We start from the raw sequence: 21,485 nt of genomic DNA, 5'->3' as shown, positions 1-21,485 counted from the left end.
ACCCAGCGATACTTACAGGAGCTTCGTGGTCTTTCCTCCTTTTGTGTGAAGAAGCAACGTGAGCCAGATACTGGACTACCTTCTTGGTGTTCTCAGTCTTCCCGGCTCCTGATTCCCCACTGGAGACGGGGAGTGAAGTAGGGAGAGGGGGGGAGAGAGAGAGGGGGGAGAGAGAGAGGGGGAGAGGGGAAGAAAGAGAGAGGGAGAGAGGTGGGATAGAGAGGGGTTAAAGAGGGGCTGAGAAAGGAGGGGGGGAGCGTCAGGGGAGAGGCAGGTTGACAGAGAGGGGTGGGGACAGAGGTATAGAGAGAGGGGTGGGCACAGAGATATAGAGAAAGGGTTGGGGGAGGTAGACACAGTCATCGAGAAAGTCAGCCTGTGTGTGTGTGTGTGTGTGTGTGTGTGTGTGTGTGTGTGTGTATGGCTGCGAGTGTGAGAGAGAGAAAGCAGAGAGGGATTCAGGTAGGGAAGGAGTGGATGTGGAGGGAGGGAGAGGAAAAGTGAGAATAGGAGGGAAGAGGGAGGGAGAATTAGAAGGGGAGAGAGGGGAAGAAGGAAGAGGGAGGTGGAAAAGGGAGGGGGAGCGTGGGGTTCTCGAGAGCCCCAGTGAGGAGGTGTCGGTGCAGGAGCCATCATACTCACGTGCAGAGAATGGACTGATCCTCTCGATCTGTGGAGATAGGGGTGGTAGAGGCTTAAAACGTTGTCAGTGGGGAGAGGGTAAATTCCATGCTGGAGCGACTCCCCTCCCTAACCTCCCGCTCCCATGCAATTGTATGAGAGGTAATAACTCTGATGCTACACAGGTCAGGATGTCATTCTTTCCCCAGTATGGGAGTTCATGCAAGAGCCCAACAACTGTCGGCCTGGAGTTGCCCACACCTCCTGTGGCCGGGACTAAGGGAGGCGGACTGTCGGTGGGGATGTATATACTCCAGGACTGGGGCCCATAATCCAGGCTCTCCCTCCCCGGGGCCAGGACTGAGGGAACCGGACTGTCAGGGGGATATGTATATACTCCAGGACCGGAGCCCATAATCCAGGCCTACACTCCCCGGGGCTGGGACTGAGGGAGCCACACTGTCGGGGGGAGATGCATGTACCCCAGGTTCTTGCCCACATTTATCTCTCTCTCTCTCTCCCTTTCTCTCTCTTCTCTCTCTTTTCTCCTGCCTGGAGGGGGTTTGTGGAGAATTGGGAGTTCTGTCTGAAAGTGTCAGGTGTATGGGTTGATAGCAGAGAGGTATGAAGCGAGGGTGGGAGGGAACGAGGTGGAAGGGGAAGCAAGGACGTGACAGCAGCTCTCAAAACAGGATCACCACCGAACAGTGACTTCAGACTTTCCAATACACCACAGTAGAGTAAAAATAAACCAGCGAGGAACAGGTGGGTGGAGAGCTTGAGTGGTAGCAGTGGGCAGTGGGCCAGGAGAGAAAGAGCAAACATAATGGGAAGTGGGGCAAAAGGAGAGAAGAGGTGAGAGAGAGGGAGCAAAGGGGTGAGCAGAGAGGGGGTCAGAAAGGGGGGAGGGGGAAGAGAGGGGAAGAGTGAAGGGGTGAGAGAGAGGGTTTGGGAAAGGAAAGATGGGGGAGAGGGGTGGGGGAAGAGGGATGGGGGAGAGGTGGGAGGATAATGAGCGTGTGGGGGAGATGACGGGGCAGAGAGCATGGAGGAGGGGTGAGGGAGAAGGGAGATGGATGGTGTGAAGGAGAGGTATTGGTTGAAACACTGTCTCTGATAAATTTGACCATGTTCCTCATCCCCTCAATGCTGAGCCCCTCCCCAGCTGCAGTCCACAAAGGCCACACCCACCACCCTTTCAAAGACAGTGCCCCTCCCATGTGTAATCTTTGAAAGAGCAGATGAGTCACCATCAATACATGCAGTCATTGCAGTTGTCAGTGCCCCATCTGCTCCATGTTGACATTGACCCAAGGCCATTGTGGAACATCATGCACCATGCACATTGCTCCTGGTGTGGGATACAGAGACCAGGATCTGTGCACAGTGCTCCCGGTGTGGGATACAGAGACCGGGAACTGTGCAAGGTGCTCCTGGTGTGGGATACGGAGACGGGAACTGTGCACGGTGCTCCCAGTGTGGGATATGGAGACAGGTGACTGTGCACGGTGCTCCCAGTGTGGGATACGGAAACCAGAAATTATGCATGGTGCTCCCAGTGTGGGATACGGAGACCAGGAATTATGCACACTGCTCCCGGTGTGGGGTTCAGAGACTAGGAATTGTGCACGGTGCTCCCGGTGTGGGGTACAGAGACCGGGAACTGTGCAAGGTGCTCCCGGTGTGGGGTACGGAGACCAGGAACTGTGTGTGATAGTACAGATCTATCACCAATGTATATAGTGTATATAGTTACAGTATCTAGACTGTGCTTACAGCGATTGGCTGAGAACTAAGCCACGCCTACTGTTTGGGCCTTAAAGGGGTGTCCCCAGCCAGGTCAGATCATTCCGGACTGGTCGGCCACCTGTGAAGAGCTCCTGTCTTTTGCTAATAAAAGCCTTGGTTTGGATCAACAAGTCTTTGATTCTTTCGACGAGCTCTACAATTTTATTAGCATCATTTTGTTCGATCGGAGCCCGGCCACATAGGCATCCCGGATGAGATCGTTTGTGATCTCCCCAACGCCTTTAATTAGTTAGACGCTCCATCCCTTTCAAAAAAAATTATTTTTGCTAATAAAATTGTAGAGCTCGTCGAAAGAATCAAAGACTTGTTGATCCAAACCAAGGCTTTTATTAGCAAAAGACAGGAGCTCTTCACTGTGCATGATGCTCTCAGTGGTCTGACACAGAGAACAGGGCACCATCCAGGGATGGCAGGGTTGTCATATGCAGCAAGGCTAGAAAAACTGGACTTGTATCCATTGGAGTTTAGAAGGATGAGGGGGGACATGATTGAGGTATACAAAATCATCAGGGGGATAGACAAGGTGAAGTCTGATTACTTGTTCCCAATGATGAGGGAGACGAGGACTAGAGGGCATAGTCTAAGAATACAGGGTAGGCCCTTTAGGACGGAGATGAGAAAGCATTTTTTTTACCCAGAGAAGTGTGAATCTGTGGAATGCTCTGCCACAGAGGATGGTAGAGGCGGATTCGCTGACTATGTTCAAAAGAGAGTTAGATAAGACTCTTGAGGGTAACGGAGTTAAGGGTTATGGGGATAAGGCTGGAAAGGGGTACTGATGGTAATGATCAGCCATGATCTAAAATGGCGGTGCTAGCCCGACGGGCCAAATGGCCTACTCCAGCTCCTATTGTCTATTGTCTATTGAACTGTTATTTAAGCTAACAAAGTAATTCCCTGACAATGAATACCTGCCTTTCCACAATCAATAACATCATCAGTCAAAAATATTCTAACACATTCTGACAACACAGTACTGAATATCCCCAGAGAGAGGTACGTAATTAAAGAAGAGTTACTTTGAGTCCTGGCCCTGGGGAGCGTGGGCCTGGATTATGGGTCCCGGAGTATATACATCTCCCCGATAGTGCGACTCCGTCAATCGCAGCCCTGGTGAAGGTGGGCCTGGATTATGGGCCCTGGTCCCGGAGTATATACATCTCCCCTCGACAGTGCAGCTTCCTCAGTGCTGGCCCCGGGGAGGGTGGGCCTGGATTATGGGCCCTGATCCTTGAGTATATACATCTCCCCCCGACAGTGGGGTGCTTCTTCAGTCCCAGCCTCAGGGAGTGGAGATCTGGATTATGGACCCTTTTCCAGTGCATTTCCACCCTTGCCTCTCCCTTCCCCCTCACTCCACCTCCTCCTGCCCCTTCCTTCCTCCTTTCTTTCCATTCCCCCTCCTTTCCTTTCCCACTCCTCTCCCTCCCCCTTCCCTCCCCTACCCCTTCGTCGCTCCTGTCCTCTTCTTTCCTCCTCATCTCCCTCCCCCAACCATTTTTAAGGCACATACCTATATTCCCAAAACATGACGAAGAGTCCAGCCCCAGAAACAATAGTGACTGTTAACTTCCTGTGGATGTGTGACCTGCTGCTTCTCCTCAGCAGAGAGGTAGGGATGGGGTGTGTGTGTGTGTGTGTGTGTGTGTGTGTGTGTTTGTGTGTGTCTCACTGACTGGCCCTCAACCCTGCACAGTTATCTGATTCAACTGGCTGATTGTTTAAGCACCCTTGGTTCTTCAGTATAGGCTAGCTTCCTGGATAGCATGCCAAACTCAGCTTCTCATTGTGTCTAGGTCAGATAATCTGATCACAGAGGGACCCAGAATGTAACAACGCTTTTGTATGCCTGCTGTCACCACCCCTCTAAACTTATCCTATCCATGGATCCGTCCCGCCCACACTGGTCCCACCTGCCCCATTTCTCTAAACCCACCCTATCTACAGATCTTTCCAAAGGTTCCTCAAATGTTGTAACAGTCCCTGCCCCAATCCTCACTGCCAACAGTCAGTTGCACAGACCTCACCCCCCACCCTCTGTGTAAAATAGTTACCCCTCAGGTTCCTGTTAAATCTCTCCCCACATTGAACCTTTGACCCTCTGGTTTCTGATGCCCAAACTCGGTATTTCTCTGTGCCCCCCCCGCCCCCCCCCCCCCCCGATTTTGTCCACCTCCATGAGATCGCCCCTTGCCCTCCACGGGACAAAGATAGCTGCCGGGAGAAGGCATTGAGCCATTTAAAGGGGGAGAGATTTGAAGGTGCCACTTTAAACCCCACTTTTCACACAGAAGGAGGTGGAACAGGACAGAGACAAGCACCCATTTACCTTGCAGCATGCTCCGGTACGCTGTCTCCGAGATGGCATAGATGTGCGGGGGCATCTCGTGACGTTTCTTCCCTCGGTACATGCCCACGATCTGGTCTGTGTAAATGGGCAGGTTCTTGTACGGGTTAATGGCCACGCAGAACAGCCCGGAGTAAGTCTGTGGGGGGGTTGGAAGAGGAGAGGAGATGCGTTTGGGGTGGAAAGAGAGGAGACCAGTGGGGAGAGGGGAGAAGGGGAGGGGAAAGAGAAGAGTCAACAAAACCAGCATCCTATTCCATCCATCCTTGCAACAATCACCCATTGACTCCCCTCACAGGCCTCAAACCAGTTACAGGAAATCACACCCACTGAAAGACCAAAAGGGTCTCCATCGGTGGGAGAGGGGAGGGGATGGGGTGAGGGGAGGGGACGGGGTGAGGGGAGGGGACGGTGAGCGGAGGGGCCTGGGATGGGATGGGGAGAGGGGAGGGAATGGGATGGGATGGGGAGAGAAGAGGGGAGGGGAGGGGACGGGGAGAGGGGAGGGGATGGGACAGGGATGGTGTGGGATGGGGAGAGGGCAGGGGAACCAGGATGGGGCATTCGGGACAGGACCAGGATTGGGGGGGGGGGGGGGAGTGGGGGAGTCTAAACAGTGGACCAATCACTTGGAGAAAGAGATAGAGATTTTGGAGAAAGAAGTCCAGAGGGACACCATGGAAACTTAAAAAAGTTCATTTAACTAATTTGAAATTATGGTATAACTCATTACAAACTTGTATATTTGAGAAATTATTATGAGTTGGATAAATGAGCTCACAAAGTGTTAGCATGGCAATTGAAGACTGAACAAGCTTCTGGGACAATAAATGCTATTAGTTCTGACATGTTTATTATTTATAACCCTCAGGAAATTAATGATGAATTTTGTTTATTTTACTTGAAATTGTATACCTCTGAAGTTTCGTAAGATAATGCTAAAATTGACACCTTTTTCCCTGAATTGGCTTTACTATCTTAAAGGGAATCAGAGATTAAAGACAGATGTTTTTTTTTTACAGTTGTGGAGGTGAAGGAAGTGTTGCAGTCAATGCCTGATGGGAAATCTCCAAGTGAGGATGGTTTTACTTCTGAGTTTTACAAAGAATTTCAGGATTTGTTGATTCCTTCATTGATGGATGTTATGAAACAGTCTACGTAGACTAGTTCTTTTCTGGATTCTTTTTCCAGAGCACTTACTATGGTTATCCCTAAGGATAGGGATCCATTTAAAATGGGATCTTATAAACCTATTTCTTTATTAAATGTGGATTATTAGATTATTGCCAAGGTTCTAGCAAATAGATTAGCTAAATATTTTCCGGATTTGATTCATGTCGATCAAGCTGGTTTTATTATTCAGAAGATAATATTGTAAAATTGATTTGTTTAATTAATGATTGTGGCAGCCCGCAATTGCAGAGATCGGGCCAGCATATCACACGGCAGCAGACGTGGACAGAGATCGCTAAAGCGACCCCGGGACAACGAATCAGTGGGGGTAGAAGCTGGGGCAACATCAGACCAATAGCCCTAAAATGGCATTGGTCAAGCTGCCCAGCTAACGCAGCAGAAACAGGCTGGGGAAGAAGGGCATTCAAATGCATGGATGTTCCCGGCCGCTATTGTTATTCATATGGCAGACTCAGTCAATCAGCAAAAACAGCGAGAACTTAAACAGTATAAAAGCAGCCTTTCCAGCCCTAATAAAGAAGTGAGCTTAACCTGCTACACTGTGTGTGTGTGTGTGTGTGTGTGTGTGTGTGTGTGTGTGTGTGTGTGTGTGTGTGTGTGTGTGTGTGTGTGTGTGTGTGTGTGTGTGTGTGTGTGTGTGTTTCTTTGTAACGGTTGGCTACATGTTTCTCGGGGGCAATCTAGCCAACCTATGATAATTGCTTTAGATGCTGAGAAGGCCTTTGATAGAGTGGGATGGATTTTTTTTTATTTAAAGTGTTGGAGAAGTTTAAATTAGGGCCATTTTTTATTGGCTGGGTTAAGGTTTAATGGCTAGAGTTGTGACAAATGGACAAATGGACAGGTAACTGTTAGGTTGCAGGTGCAGCAGGTTATTAAGAAGGCAAATGGAATGTTGGCCTTCATTGCTAGAGCAATTGAATTCAGGAGTAAGGAGGTAATGTTGCAACTGTATAAGGTACTGGTGAGACCGCACCTGAGTACTGTGTCCAGTTCTGGTCTCCATATTTGAGGAAGGCTTTGGAGACGGTCCAGAGGAGGTTTACTAGGTTGATCCCTGGGATGAAGGGGTTGACTTATGATGAAAGATTAAATCGTCTAGGATTGTATTCGCTTAAGTTCAGAAGAATGAGAGGAGATCTTATAGAAACATAGGATTATGAAGGGTATGGATAGGATAGATGTAGGAAGGTCTTTTGAGCTGGCTGGGGAAACTAAAACGAGAGGACACAGTCTCAAGATTCGAGGAGTAGATTTAGGACAGAGATTAGGAAAAATAGTTTTTCCCAGAGAGTAGTGAATGTTTGGAATTCTCTAACCAGGGAAGTGGTTGAGGCTGCTTCATTAAACATATTTAAAATTCGGTTAGATAAATTTTTACATGATAGAGGAATTAGGGGATATGGGGAGAAGGCAGGTAGGTGGAGTTAGGTCATAAATTAGATCAGCCATGATCTTATTAAATGGCGGAGCAGGCTCGATGGGCCATTTTTGGCCTACTCCTGTTCCTACTTCCTATGTTCCTATGTATCTTCTTCGTTTGAATTATTTAGATCGACTAGACAGGGCTGTCCTTTGTCACCAGCTCTATTTGCATTGGTTATTGAACCTTTGGCTCAGTTGATTAGGCAAGATAATAATATTAAGGGTATTAAGGTGAGTGCGGATGAATATAAATTTATTTGCAGATAATGTTTTGATATATTTAACGCAACCTATGCAGTCGTTGGGGAAATCTACAATATGGCGAATTATCAGGTTATAAGGTTAACTGGGATAAGAGTGAAATAATGGCCTTTGGCTGATATGGATTATTCATCTTGTCAACAGGTTATGAAATTTAAGTGGTCTGATCGAATTAAGTATTTAGCAATTATAACAGGTGATAATTATAATCATTTATACGAATTGTTTATTTGCCTTTATTTTCTAAAATTAAATATGATTTAAATTGGTGGAAATATTTACCAATAACTTTTATAGGATGAGTAAATTGTATGAAAATGAATATCTTTCCCTGTATACAATACCTTTTTCAGTCTATCCCATGTAGAATTCCCCAAAAGTTCGTTAAAGATTTGAATGCTTTGGTGGAGACCTTTTTATGGAAAGGTAAAATGGCAAGGATGTCGTTGCAGAAATGGACTTGGAAATATGCTTTAAGAGGATTACAACTTTCTCACTTTCAGAATTACTATGAATCGGCACAATTGAAATTTATTAATAGAATGTTTGAAGTGGATAAACATTTGGTTTGGGCTAAGATTGAATTGTCTCAAATTGATTGAGAAGAGAATGGATCATTTTATTTATAAATGGAATTCTCAGCTTCTACAAAGTTATAATCTACCAGTGTTCAAACATTTAATGGAATTATGGAATAAGAAAAATTAAATTGTAGGTATTGAAGGTAAAATTTCAGGTAAAACTCCGTTTTATCAGAATAAACTCAACTCAGTTTATTTCTTCTGATTTAGGTTTTAGATGTCATAAGCAAGTAGATTCTTTTTTACATTCTACTTGGTCGTGTGAGATAGTGAAACCTTTTTGGAATAGAATTAAGAAATTTTTAGAAGGTTTATTTAAATTTTAAATTTTGCTTGATTCTATAGTATTTTTATTAGGTTATATTAAAAAATTGAGTTTGGAATTGAAATTGGATAAGTTTCAAATTGCTTTTTTGAGACTGGCAATACCTGTGGCAAGAAAATGTTTGGCAATTACTTGGAAAAATGAGATTGAGTTAAATATTCAACGGTGGCATTTGGAAATGAGGTCTTATATTCCATTGGAAAAGATAACATATAACTTACTTAATAATTATTCATTTTTTGTTAAAGTTTGGACCCCGTATATGAAATATATGGGTCTGAATTTGTAATAGTTTTGTTTTTATCCATGGGTGTTGGGGGTTGGCAATAGTTGATGATTGGAATGTGAATTAATCTCCTCTTCTGTCTCTTCTATCTTGTTTTTTTTTGGGGGTAGTCGAGAGGAGGATTGGAGGGTCGGGGGGGTGGGGTTATAGGGCTAAATATTATGTATCTATTCGTATTCTGATTTTGATTATATGATTTATTTTGAACAATAAATAAAATTTTCAAAAAAAGGAGAGAGGGGACAAGACAGGGGACTAGGAAAGTGAAGACTCACATAGATGAGGCCTGAGTGGTAACGTTCCCGCAAGTTCTGCAGCACCGATGCCTCATTCAAGCAGCTCAGATCGGCCATGTCGGACACCTTGGCAAGGCCGGGAGGGTTCCTGCGTTGTGCCTCGTCACGAGACACCAGGGCTGTCCGGCCACTCTCTGCCAGCCTCACCACCAGTTCGCCTGGCCTCTCCTCCACCACCACTGCCGGCTCGAACCCCAGGAGTGGGGAGGGGACCCACACCAGTTGGCTGGGCTCCCAGCCATCTAGTGGGTCCCCATCCCCTTCCAGTTCCGACGAGGGGCAGTGTTCTGTCTCATCCCAGCGGGCCATTGTCCTGTGGGGGTAGCGGAGAAAGGGGCAGTCAAATATTGGACTGGGAACAGTGCTTCCTGCGTCCCATCACAACTGGGTGGGAAACAGAGCGAAGCTCCCTGTAACTTGTCACATCACCCACTCCCGGGGTGGGACACAGAGTGAAGCTCCCTCTCACCATTACCGTCACAAACTCCAGGGATGGAACAGAGTGAAGCCCCCTCTCCCATCACACATTCCCAGAATTATGGGCCTCAGTCCCCAAGTATATACATCTCCCCCCTCCCACCACTGACAGTGCAGCTCCCTCACTACTGGCCCCAGGGAGGGTGGGCCTGGATTATGAGTCCCGGTTCCAGAGTATATACACCGCCCCTCCGACAGTGCAGCTCCCTCAGTACTGGTCCCGGGGAGGGTGGCCTGGATTATGGGCCCCGGACCAGGAGTATATACATCTCCCCCACTAGAGTGAGACCTCAGTTATTGTTTGCAGTTTTGGTCACCTAACTACAGGAATGCAGAGGAGATTTGGGACTTCAGGAACAGAGTTAAAGGGAAAGGTTAAAGAGGTTCAGATTTTATTCCATGGTGTGTAAAAGATTGAGGGGAAATTTGACAGAGGTATTTTAAATTATGAGGGGTATACATACACACAAACAAGCTTTGTCTACTGAGGCCAGGTGAGGTACAAACCAACTGAAATGTGTAAAGGGTGAAAGGGGATGTCGAAGAGGAACATGAGGGGAAATCTTCATACAGAGTGGTTGGAGTGTGGATGGAGCCGTCACCTGAACGTGGGCTTGATTTAGACAGTCAAGATGAATTTAGACAGGTACTTGTAGTGGGTGCAGGTCAGTGGAACAAACCAGAATAATAGTGCAGCACAGGCCAAAGGGCTTCTGTAATGTGCTATGGTTATACGGGTTTAGAGGGATAGGGGCAGGTGGGACCCGTGTGGGTGAGACAGATCCATGGTTGGGATGGCTTAGAGCAGGGGTGTCAAACTCAAATTCACAGAGGGCCAAAATTAAAAACTTGGACTAAGTCGTGGGCCAAACTAAATATTTATTGAAAATTTTCAACAAGATCTGCATGTTTTCTCTTCTTTCAACATATGTAATGTTAAACTTTTTCTTATTAAAATAAATGTTTAATAATAGTTTTGGTTAAACTCTTTCAAGAAGAAACATTAACAAATGAGAAATAAAATATTCAATAAATAATATTTCTCTATAGCCTTTAAGCTCCTTTTAAATGTATTTTTTTTTCTCAAGCCAACAAGTCAAAAAAATAACAACTTGCTTCAATGACAAACAGGTTTGTCTTTTAAAATGATGAACATATCGTCTCCCTCCCAACTGTCTTGAAAGGTCCTGTTTTCTGTCTTTCGTTTGGCCATTTTCCGTAAGGGGTTTATTACATGTGAGTTGGGCGACAGGTCACAGATGCTAATGAAAGTAAAGAGAGTAAGTGGAGGCGATTAGTGGGCTGATGGGCCGGTGCCAATGCATTTGCAAAGCATTCTGGGATTTGTAGTATTAACTGTGCATGCGCTATACTGGTACGGCGGCCAGCGGGCCAGCTCTAATACATATTTGATATGATCTTGCGGGCCAAATATAATTATATCACGGGCCAAATTTCGCCCGCGGGTCTGAGTTTGACATGTAAGGTTTAGAGGGATAGGGGCAGGTGGGACCCATGTGGATGGGACAGATCCATGGATGGGATGGGTTTACAGGGATAGGGGCAAGTGGGACCCATGTGGGTGGGACAGATCCATGGATGGGATGGATTTGAGGGATAGGGGCAGATGTGACTCATGTGGGTGGGATGAATCTGTGAATAGGATGGGTTTAGAGGGATAGCGGCAGCAGGGACATGTGTGGGTGGGACAGAACCATGGAAAAAATGGGTTTAGAGGGGTAGGGGCAGGTGGGACCCGTGTGGGTTGGACAGATCGATGGAGAGGGTGGGTTTTGAGGGATAGGGACAGGTGGAAACCATGTGGGTGGGATGATCCATGGGTACGATGGGTTTGGAGGGATGGGGCATGGTAGGACCCATGTGGATGGGACAGATCCATGAATAGGATGGGCTTAGAGGAATTGGGGTAGGTAGTACAGGTGTAGGTGGGTCAGATCCATGGATAGGATGGGTTGAGAGGGATAGTCACAGTTGGGACCCTTGTGGGTGGGACAGATCCATGGATAGGATGGGTTAAGAGGAATAGGGGCAGGTGGGAACCGTGACGGTGGGACAGATTCATGGATAGGATGGGTTTAGAGGGATAGGGGCATATGGGACCAATGTGGGTGGGATGAATTCATGGATAGGAAGGGTTTAGAGGGATATAGGCAGGTGGGACCAGTGTGGGTGGGACAGATCCATGGATATGATGGGTTTAGAGGGATAGAGGCAGTGTGGGTGGGACAAATTCATGGATAGGATGGGTTGAGATGGATAGGGGCAGGTGAGATCAGTGTTGGTGGGATGAATCCATTGATGGGAAGGCTTTCGAGGTATAGGGGCAGGTGGGACCTGTGTGGGTGGGATGAATCCATGGATGGCATGGGTTTTGAGGGGTAGGGGCAGGTGGTTCCCGTGTGGGTGGCACAGATCATTGGAGAGGATGGGTTTTGAGGGAAACAGACAGGTGGAAATGCTGTGGGTGGGATGATCCAAGGGTAGGATGGGTTTGGAGGGATGGGGCATGGTAAGATCCGTGTGGGTGGGACAGATCCATGAATAAGATGGGCTTAGAGGAATTGGGGTAGGTAGTACAGGTGTAGGTGGGTCAGATCCATGGATAGGATGGGTTGAGAGGGATAGTGACTGTTGGGACCCTTGTGGGTGGGACAGATTCATGGATAGGATGGGTTTAGAGGGATAGGGGCATATGGGACCAATGTGGGTGGGATGAATTCATGGATAGGAAGGGTTTAGAGGGATATAGGCAGGTGGTACCAGTGTGGGTGGGACAGATCCATGGATATGATGGGTTTAGAGGGATAGAGGCAGTGTGGGTGGGACAAATTCATGGATAGGATGGGTTGAGATGGATAGGGGCAGGTGAGATCAGTGTTGGTGGGATGAATCCATTGATGGGAAGGCTTTCGAGGTATAGGGGCAGGTGGGACCCGTGTGGGTGGGATGAATCCATGGATGGCATGGGATTTGAGGGGTAGGGGCAGGTGGGACCCGTGTGGGTGGCACAGATCATTGGAGAGGATGGGTTTTGAGCGAAACGGACAGGTGGAAATGCTGTGGGTGGAATGATCCAAGGGTAGGATGGGTTTGGAGGGATGGGGCATGATAGGACCCGTGTGGGTAGGACAGATCCATGAATAGGATAGGCTTAGAGGAATAGGGGTAGGTACTACAGGTGTAGGTGGGTCAGATCCATGGATAGGATGGGTTGAGAGGGATAGTGACTGTTGGGACCCTTGTGGGTGGGACAGATCCATGGATAGGATGGGTTGAGAGGGATAGGCACAGTTGGGACCCTTGTAGGTGGGACAGATCCATGGATAGGATGGGTTTTGAGGGATAGGAGCAGATGGGACTGAAGTGGGTGGGATGAATTCATGGATAGGAAGAGCTTAGAGGGATCTAGGCAGGTGGGACCAGTGTGGGTGGAACAGATCCATGGATAAGATGTGTTGAGAGGGATAGAGGCAGTGTGGGTGGGACGAATTCATGGATAGGATGGGGGTTTAGATGGATAGGGGCAGGTGAGATCATTGTGAGTGGGACAGATCCATGGGTAGGATGGGCTTAGAGGGATAGGGGCACGTGGGTGGCACCGATCCAAGGATACGATGTGTTTCGAGGGATAGGGGCAGGTGTGTTCCATGTGGGTGGGACGGATCTAAGGATTGGATGGGTTTTGAGGGATTGGGGTTGGTGGGAGCAGTGTGTGTGGGACAGATCCATGAATGGGATGGGTTTAGACGGATAGGGGCAGATGGGACTGAAGTGGGTGGGATGAATTCATGGATAGGAAGAGCTTAGAGGGATCTAGGCAGGTGGGACCAGTGTGGGTGGAACAGATCCATGGATAAGATGTGTTGAGAGGGATAGAGGCAGTGTGGGTGGGACGAATTCATGGATAGGATGGGGGTTTAGATAGATAGGGGCAGGTGAGATCATTGTGAGTGGGACAGATCCATGGGTAGGATGGGCTTAGAGGGATAGGGGCACGTGGGTGGCACCGATCCAAGGATACGATGTGTTTCGAGGGATAGGGGCAGGTGTGTTCCATGTGGGTGGGACGGATCTAAGGATTGGATGGGTTTTGAGGGATTGGGGTTGGTGGGAGCAGTGTGTGTGGGACAGATCCATGAATGGGATGGGTTTAGACGGATAGGGGCAGGTGGGACGTGTGTGGGTGGTATAGATCCATGTATGAAATGGGTTAAGAGAAGTAGGGGCAGGGGGGACCCGTCTGGGTGGGACAGATTCAGGGACAGGATGGGTTTAGGGGGATAGGGGCAGGTGCGAACCATGTGGGTGGGACGGATCCATGGATGGGATGGGTTTAGAGGGATAAGGGCAGGTGGGACCCTTGTGGGTGGGACAGATACCTGGATAGGATGGGGTTAGAGGGGTAAGGCGTGGTGGGACCCATGTTAGTGGGTCAGATCCATGGATAGGATGGGTTTATTGGGATAGGAGCATGTGCGTGTAGTGTGCATGAGACCGATCCATGGATAGGATGTGATTAAATGAATAGTGACAGGTGGGACCCATGTGGGACCAATGTTGGTGGGACAGATCTATGGATAGGAATGGCTTTGGAGAGATAAGGGCTGGTGGGACCCATGTGGGTGTGATGGATCCATGGATTCGATGGGCTTTGAGAGATAGGGGCAGGTGGGACCAGTGTGGGTGGGATGAATCCATGGATTCGATGGATTTGGAGGGATGGGGCATGGTGGGACCCGTGTGGTTGGGACAGATCCTTGGATAGGATAGGTTTAGAAGGAAAGAGGCAGGTGGGACCCATGAGGGTTGGGCACATGCATGGATCGGATGAGTTTAGGGGAAAGGGGCAGGTAGGAGCAGTGTAGGTGGTACAGATCCGTGGACAGGATGAGTTTAGAGGGATAGGAGCAGGTGGGATGTGTGTTGGTTTGATTAATTCATTGATAGGATGTGTTTAGAGGGATAGGTGCGTGGGACACATGGGGGTGAACGGATAAAGAGATAGGATGGATTTGGAGGGATAGGGGCAGGTGGGATCCATGTGTGTGGGATGAATCCATGGACAGGATGGATTTGGAGGGATGGGGCATGGTGGGACCCATATGGGTGGGACAGATCCATGACAAGGATGGGCTTAGAGCAATAGGGGCAGTAGTACACGTGTAGGTGGGTCAGATCCATGGATGGGATGGGTTTACAGGGATAGGGGAGGTGGGACCCGTGTGGGTGTGACAGATACATGGATAGGATAGGTTAAGAGGAATAGGGACAGGTTGAACCTATGTGGGTGTGACAGAACCATGGATAGGATGGGTTGAGAGGGATAGACACAGTTGGGACCCTTGTGGGTGGGACAGATCCATGGATAGGACGGGTTTAGAGGGATAACGGCAGATGGGACCGATGTGGGTGGGATGAATTCATGGATAGGATGGGTTTAGATGGATGGGGCAGGTGGGACGAGTGTGGGTGGGACAGATCCATGGATAGGATGGCCTTAGAGGCATAGGGGCAGGTGGGACCCATGTGAGTTGGACAGATCCACGGATGCGATGGGTTTAGACGGATAGGGGCAAGGGCGAGCAGTGTGGGTGGGACAGATCCATGGATAGGATGGGTTTAGAGGGATAGGAGCAGGTGGGTGGGACTGATCCAAGGATACGATGTGTTTCGAGGGATAGGGGCAGGTGGAACCCGTGTGGGTGGGACAGATCCATGGATAGGATAGGTTTAGAGGGTTAGGGGCAGGTGCCACCCATGACGTTGGGATAGATCCATGGATGTGATGGGTTTAGAGGAATAGGGGCAGATGGGACTGATGTGGGTGGGATGAATTCATGGATAGGAAGAGTTTAGAGGGATATAGGCAGGTGGGATCAGTGTGGGTGGAACAGATCCATGGATAAGATAGTTTGAGAGGGATAGAGGCAGTGTGGTGGGATGAATTCATGGATAGGATGGGTTTAGGTGGATAGGGGCAGGTGAGATCAGTATGAGTGGGACAGATCCATGGGTAGGATGGGCTTAGAGGGATAGGGGCATGTGGGTGGCACCGATCCAAGGAGACGATGTATTTCGAGGGTTAGGGGCAAGTGTGTTCCATGTGGGTGGGATGGATCCAAGGATTGGATCGGTTTTGAGGGATTGGGGCAGGTGCGACCCGTGTGGGTTGGACGGATCCATGGATGGGATGGGTTTAGAGGGATAAGGGCAGGTGGGACCTTTGTGGGTGGAACAGATACCTGGATAGGATGGGTTTAGAGGGATAGGGTGTGGTGGGACCCATGTGGGTGCGTCAGATCCATGGATAGGATGGGTTTATTGGGATAGGAGCATGTGTGTGTAGTGTGCATGAGACCAATCCATGGATAGGATGTGTTTAGATGAATAGTGACAGGTGGGGCCCATGTGGGACCGATGTGCGTGGGACAGATCCATGGATAGGAATGGCTTTGGAGGGATAAGAGCAGGTGGGACCCATGTGGGTGTGACGGATCCATGGATTGGATGGGCTTTGAGTGATAGGGGCAGGTGGGACCCATATGGATGGGACACATCCATGTTTAGGATGGGTTTAGAGGGATAGGGGCAGGTGGGATGCGTGTGGGTGGGATGAATCCATGCTTTGGATGGGTTTAGAAGGGTAAGTGCAGGTGGGACCCATATGGGTGGGACAGATCCATGGATGGCATGGGTTCAGAGGGATAGGTGCCGGTGGGAGCAGTGTGGGTGTGATGGATCCATGGATAGGATGGGTTTATTGGGATAGGAGCATGTGCGAATAGTATGCGTGAGACCGATCCATGGATAGGATGGGATTAGATGAATGGCGACAGGTGGGACACATGTGGGACTGATGTTGGTGGGACGGATCCATGGATAGGAATGGCTTTGGAGGGATAGGGCAAGTGGGACCAGTATGGGTGCGATGAATCCATGGATACGATGGATTTGGAGGGATGGAGCATGGTGGGATCCGTGTGGTTGGGACAGATCCTTGGATAGGATAGGTTTTGAAGGAAAGAGGCAGGTGGGACCTGTGAGGGTTGGGCAGATACATGGATCGGATGGGTTTAGAGGGATAGGAGCAGGTGGGATGTGTGTTGGTTCAATGAATTCATTGATAGGATGCGTTTAGAGGGATAGGGGAAGGTGGGATGAATCCATGGATAGGATGGATTTGGAGGGATGGGGCATGGTGGGACCCGTATGGGTGGAACAGATCCATGAATAGGATGGGCTTAGAGGCAGGTAGTACATGTGTAGGTGTGTCAGATCCATGGATGGGATGGGTTTACAGGGATAGGGAGGTGGGACCCATGTGGGTGTGACAGATCCATGGAGAGGATGAGTTGAGAGGAATAGGCACAGTTGGGACCCATGTGGGTCAGACAGATCCATGGATAAGATGGGTTCAGAGGAATAGGGGCAGCTAGGAACCGTGAGGGTGGGACAGATTCATGGGTAGGATGGGTTTAGAGGGATAGGGGCAGGTGGGACCCGTGACGATGGGACAGATCCATGGATGGGATGGGTTTTGATAGGGTCAGATAGGACAATGTGGTTGGGATAAATTCATGGATAGGAAGGGTTTCAAGGGATATAGGCAGGTGAGTCCAGTGTGGGTGGGACAGATCCATGGATAGGATGGGTTTAGAGGGATAGAGGCAGTGTGGGTGGGACAAATTCTTGGATAGGATGGGTTTAGATGGATAGGGGCAGGTGTGACGAGTGTGGATGGGACAAATCCATGGATAGGATGGGCTTTGAGGGATAGGGGCAGGTGGGACCCATGTGGGTTGGACAGATCCATGGATAGGATAGGTTTAGAGGGATAGGAGCAGGTGCGACCCGTGACGTTGGGACAGATCCATGGATGAGATGGGTTTAGAGGGATATGGGCAGATGGGACTGATGTGGGTGGGATGCATTCATGGATAGGAACGGTTTAGAGGGATACAGGTAGGTGGAACCAGTGTGGGTGGGAGAGATCCATGGATAGGATGGGTTTAGAGGGATAGAGGCAGTGTGGGTGGGACGAATTCATGGATAGGATGGGTTTAGATGGATAGGGGCAGGTGGGACGAGTGTAGGTGGGCCAGATCCATGGATAGGATGGGTTTAGAGTGACAGGGGCAAGTGGTAATAGTGTGAGTGGGAAAGATCCATGGATAGGATGGATTTAGAGGTATAGATGCAGGTTGGACTCATGTGGGTACAATGAATCCATGGATATGATGGCTTTTGGGGGATAGGGGCAGATGGGACCCATGTAAGCGGGACGGATACATGGATAAGATGGGTTTAGAGGGATAGGGGTGGGTGGGACCTGTGTGGGTGGTAGAGATCCATAGATGGGATGGGTTGAGAGGGATGGGGGCAGGTCGGACCAGTGTGGATGGGACAGATCCACGAATGGGATAGGTTTTGAGGGATAGGGGAAGTTGGGACCCTTGTGTGGGGTACGGATACATGGATAAGATGGGTTCAATGGCATAGGGGTAGGTGGGACATGTGTGGGTGGGATAGATGTATGGATGAAATGGGTTAAAGGAGGTAGGGGCAGATGGGACCCGTGTGGGTGGGATGAATCTATGAATACGAAGGGTATAGAGGGATAGGGGCAGGTGGTACATGTGTGGGTGGGACAGATCCGTGAATGAAATGGGTTAAGAGGGATAGGGGCAGGTGCGACCGATGTGGGTGGGATGAATTAATGGATAGGAAGGGTTTAGAGTTATAAAGGGAAGTGGGACCAGTGTGGGTGGGACAGATCCATGGATAGGATGGGTTTAGATGGATAGGGGCAGGTGGGACCAGTATAGGTGGAACAGATCCATGGATAGGATGGGTGTAGAGGGATAGGGGCAGGTGGAACCCATGTGGGTTGGTCACATCCATGGATAGGATGTTTAGAGGGATAGGAGCAGGTGGGATCCATGTGAGTGGGACGGATCTAAGGGTTGGATGGGTTTTTAGGGATTAGGGCTGGTGGAAGCAGTGTGTGTGCGACAGATCCACGAATGGGATGGGTTTAGAGTGATAGGTGCAGGTGGGACCCGTGTTGATGGGACAGATCCATGAATGGGATGGGTTTTGAGGGATAGGGGCAGGTGTGACCCATGTGGGGGAGGGACGGATACATGGATAAGAGGGGTTTAGAAGGATAGGAGTAGGTAGGACATGTGTGGGTGGGATAGATCCATGGATGAAATGGTTTAAGAGAGGTAGGGGCAGGTGGGACCCATGTGGGTGGGATGACTCCATGGATAGGATAGGTTTAGAGGTAAAGGGGCAGGTGGGATTCATGTGGGTGGAGACGGATACATGGATAAGATGGACTTAGAGGGATAGGGGCAGGTGAGTCATGTGTGGGTGGGATACATCCATTGATGAAATGAGTTGAGGTATAGAGGCAGGTGGGACCCGTGTGGGTGGGATGAATCTATGAATAGGATGGGTTTAGAGGGATAGGCTCAGGTGGAACATGTGTGGGTGGGACAGATCCATGGATGAAATGGGTTAAGAGGGGTAGGGGTAGGTGGGACCCATGTGGGAGGTACAGATCATTGGAGAGGGTGGGTTTTGAGGGATAGGGACAGGTGGGACCCATGTGGGTGGGATGATCCATGGGTAGGATGGGTTTGGAGGGATTGGGACAGGTGGGACCTGTGTGTTTGGGATGTATACATGGATAGGATGGGTTTAGAGGGATAGGAGCTGGTGGGACCCATGTGGGTGGGTCAGATCCATGGATAGGATGGGTTTATTGGAATAGGAGCATGTGCGAATAGTGTGCTTGAGACCAATCCATGGATAGGATAGGTTTAGATGAATAGGGACAGGTGGGACCCATGTGGGATCGATGTGGGTGGGATGGATCCATGGATAGGAATGGCTTTGGAGGGATAAGAGCAGGTGGGACCCATGTGGGTGTGACGGATCCATGGATTAGATGGGTTTAGATGGATAGGGCAAGTGGGACCAATATGGGTGCAATTAATCCATGGATATGATGGGTTTAGAGGGATAGGGGCTGGTGGGACCCATGTGGTTGGGACAGATCCTTGGATAGGTTAGGTTTAGAGGGATGGAGGCAGGTAGGACCCGTGAGGGTTTGGCAAATCCATGGATCGGATGAGTTTACGGGAAAGGGGCAGGTGGGAGCAGTTAGGGTGGTACAGATCCATGGATCGGATGGGTTTAGAGGGATGGGAGCAGGTGGGATTTGTGTTGGTGGGATGAATCCATTGACAGGATGGCTTTAGAGGGATAGGGGCAGGTGCGACCCATGTGGGTGGGATGAATCCATGGATGGCATGAGTTTTGATGGGTAGGGGCAGGTGGGACCCGTGTGAGAGTCACAGATATTGGAGAGGATGGGTTTTGAGGGAAATAGACAGGTGGAAACACTGTGGGTGGGATGATCCAAGGGTAGGATGGGTTTGGAGGGATAGGGGGAGGTGGGACCCGTGTGTGTGGGATGAATCCATGGAAAGGATAAGTTTGGAGGTATGGGGCATGGTGGGACACGTGTGGGTGGGACAGATCCATGAATAGGATGGGCTTAGAGGAATAGGGGCAGGTAGTACATGAGTAGGTGGGTCAGATCCAGGGGTAGGGGCAGGTAGAACCCGTGTGGGAGTGACAGATCCATGGATAGGATAGGCTAAAAGGAATAGGGGCAGGTAGAACCCTTGTGGGTGGGACAGATCCATGGATAGGATAGGTTTAGAGTGATAGAGGCAGTGTGGGTGGGATGAATTCATGGATAGGATGGGTTTAGATGGATAGGGGCAGGTGGGATGAGTGTGGGTGGGACAGATCCATGGATAGGATGGGTTTAGAGGGATAGGGGCACTTGGGACCCATGTGAGTTGGACAGATCCATGGATAGGCTGAGTTTAGAGGGATAGGAGCAAGGGCGAGCAGTGTGGGTGGGTCAGATCCATGGATAGGATGGGTTTAGAGGGATAGGAGCAGGTGGGTGGGACTGATCCAAGGATACGATGTGTTTCGAGGGATAGGGGCAGGTGGGACCCATGTGGGTGGGACAGATCCATGGATAGGATAGGTTTAGAGGGATAGGGGCAGGTGCAACCCGTGACGTTGGGACAGATCCATGGATGCGATGGGTTTAGAGGGATAGGGGCAGATGGGACTGATGTGGGTGGGATGAATTCATGGATAGGAAAAGTTTAGAGGGATACAGGCAGGTGGGACCAGTGTGGGTGGGACAGATACATGGATAGTATGGGTTTAGATTGATAGGGGCAGGTGAGATCAGTGTGGGTGGGACAGATCCATGGGTAGGATAGGCTTAGAGGGATAGGGGCAGGTGAGATCAGTGTGGGTGGGACAGATCCATGGGTAGGATAGGCTTAGAGGGATAGGGGCAGGTGGGTGGCATTGATCCAAGGATACGATGTGTTTCGAGGGATAGGGACAGGTGTGTTCCATGTGGTGGGACGGATCTAAGGATTGGATGGGTTTTGAGGGATTGAGGCAGGTGGGAGCAGTGTGTGTGGGACAGATCCATGAATGGGATGGGTTTAGAGGGATAGGGGCAGATGGGACCCATGTGGGTGTGACGGATCCATGGATTGGATTGACTTTGAGTGATAGGGGCAGGTGGGACCCATGTGGATGGGACACATCCATGTTTAGGATGGGCTTAGAGGGATAGGGGCAAGTGGGACCAGTGTGGGTGTGATGAATCCATGGATACGTTGGATTTAGAGTGATGGGGGCTGGTGGGACCCGTGTGGTTGGGACTGATCCTTGGATAAGATAAATTTAGAAGGATAGAGGCAGGTGGGACCCGTGAGGGTTGGGCAGATCC

General features: G+C 49.6%; 1 protein-coding gene across 2 annotated transcripts in view; it reads right to left on the bottom strand.

Annotated features, from left to right (window-relative positions):
* LOC138758323 (myosin-10-like) overlaps positions 1-21,485 on the bottom strand; it is a 130,650-nt gene that overhangs the window by 102,995 nt on the left and 6,170 nt on the right. For both annotated transcript variants that reach the window (XM_069927076.1, XM_069927077.1), the window contains exons 2-5: positions 9,125-9,458; positions 4,760-4,916; positions 643-670; positions 17-119 (exon numbers count right to left, since the gene is read on the bottom strand). In XM_069927076.1, coding sequence (XP_069783177.1) covers positions 17-119; positions 643-670; positions 4,760-4,916; positions 9,125-9,454 — 618 coding nt within the window. In that variant the 5' untranslated portion in view covers positions 9,455-9,458. The remainder of the gene's footprint in view (positions 1-16; positions 120-642; positions 671-4,759; positions 4,917-9,124; positions 9,459-21,485) is intronic.

Source organism: Narcine bancroftii, chromosome 3, assembly GCF_036971445.1.
Source record: "Narcine bancroftii isolate sNarBan1 chromosome 3, sNarBan1.hap1, whole genome shotgun sequence".
NCBI classification, from domain to species: domain Eukaryota; kingdom Metazoa; phylum Chordata; class Chondrichthyes; order Torpediniformes; family Narcinidae; genus Narcine; species Narcine bancroftii.
This window is presented reverse-complemented; position numbering and strand designations above follow the sequence as displayed.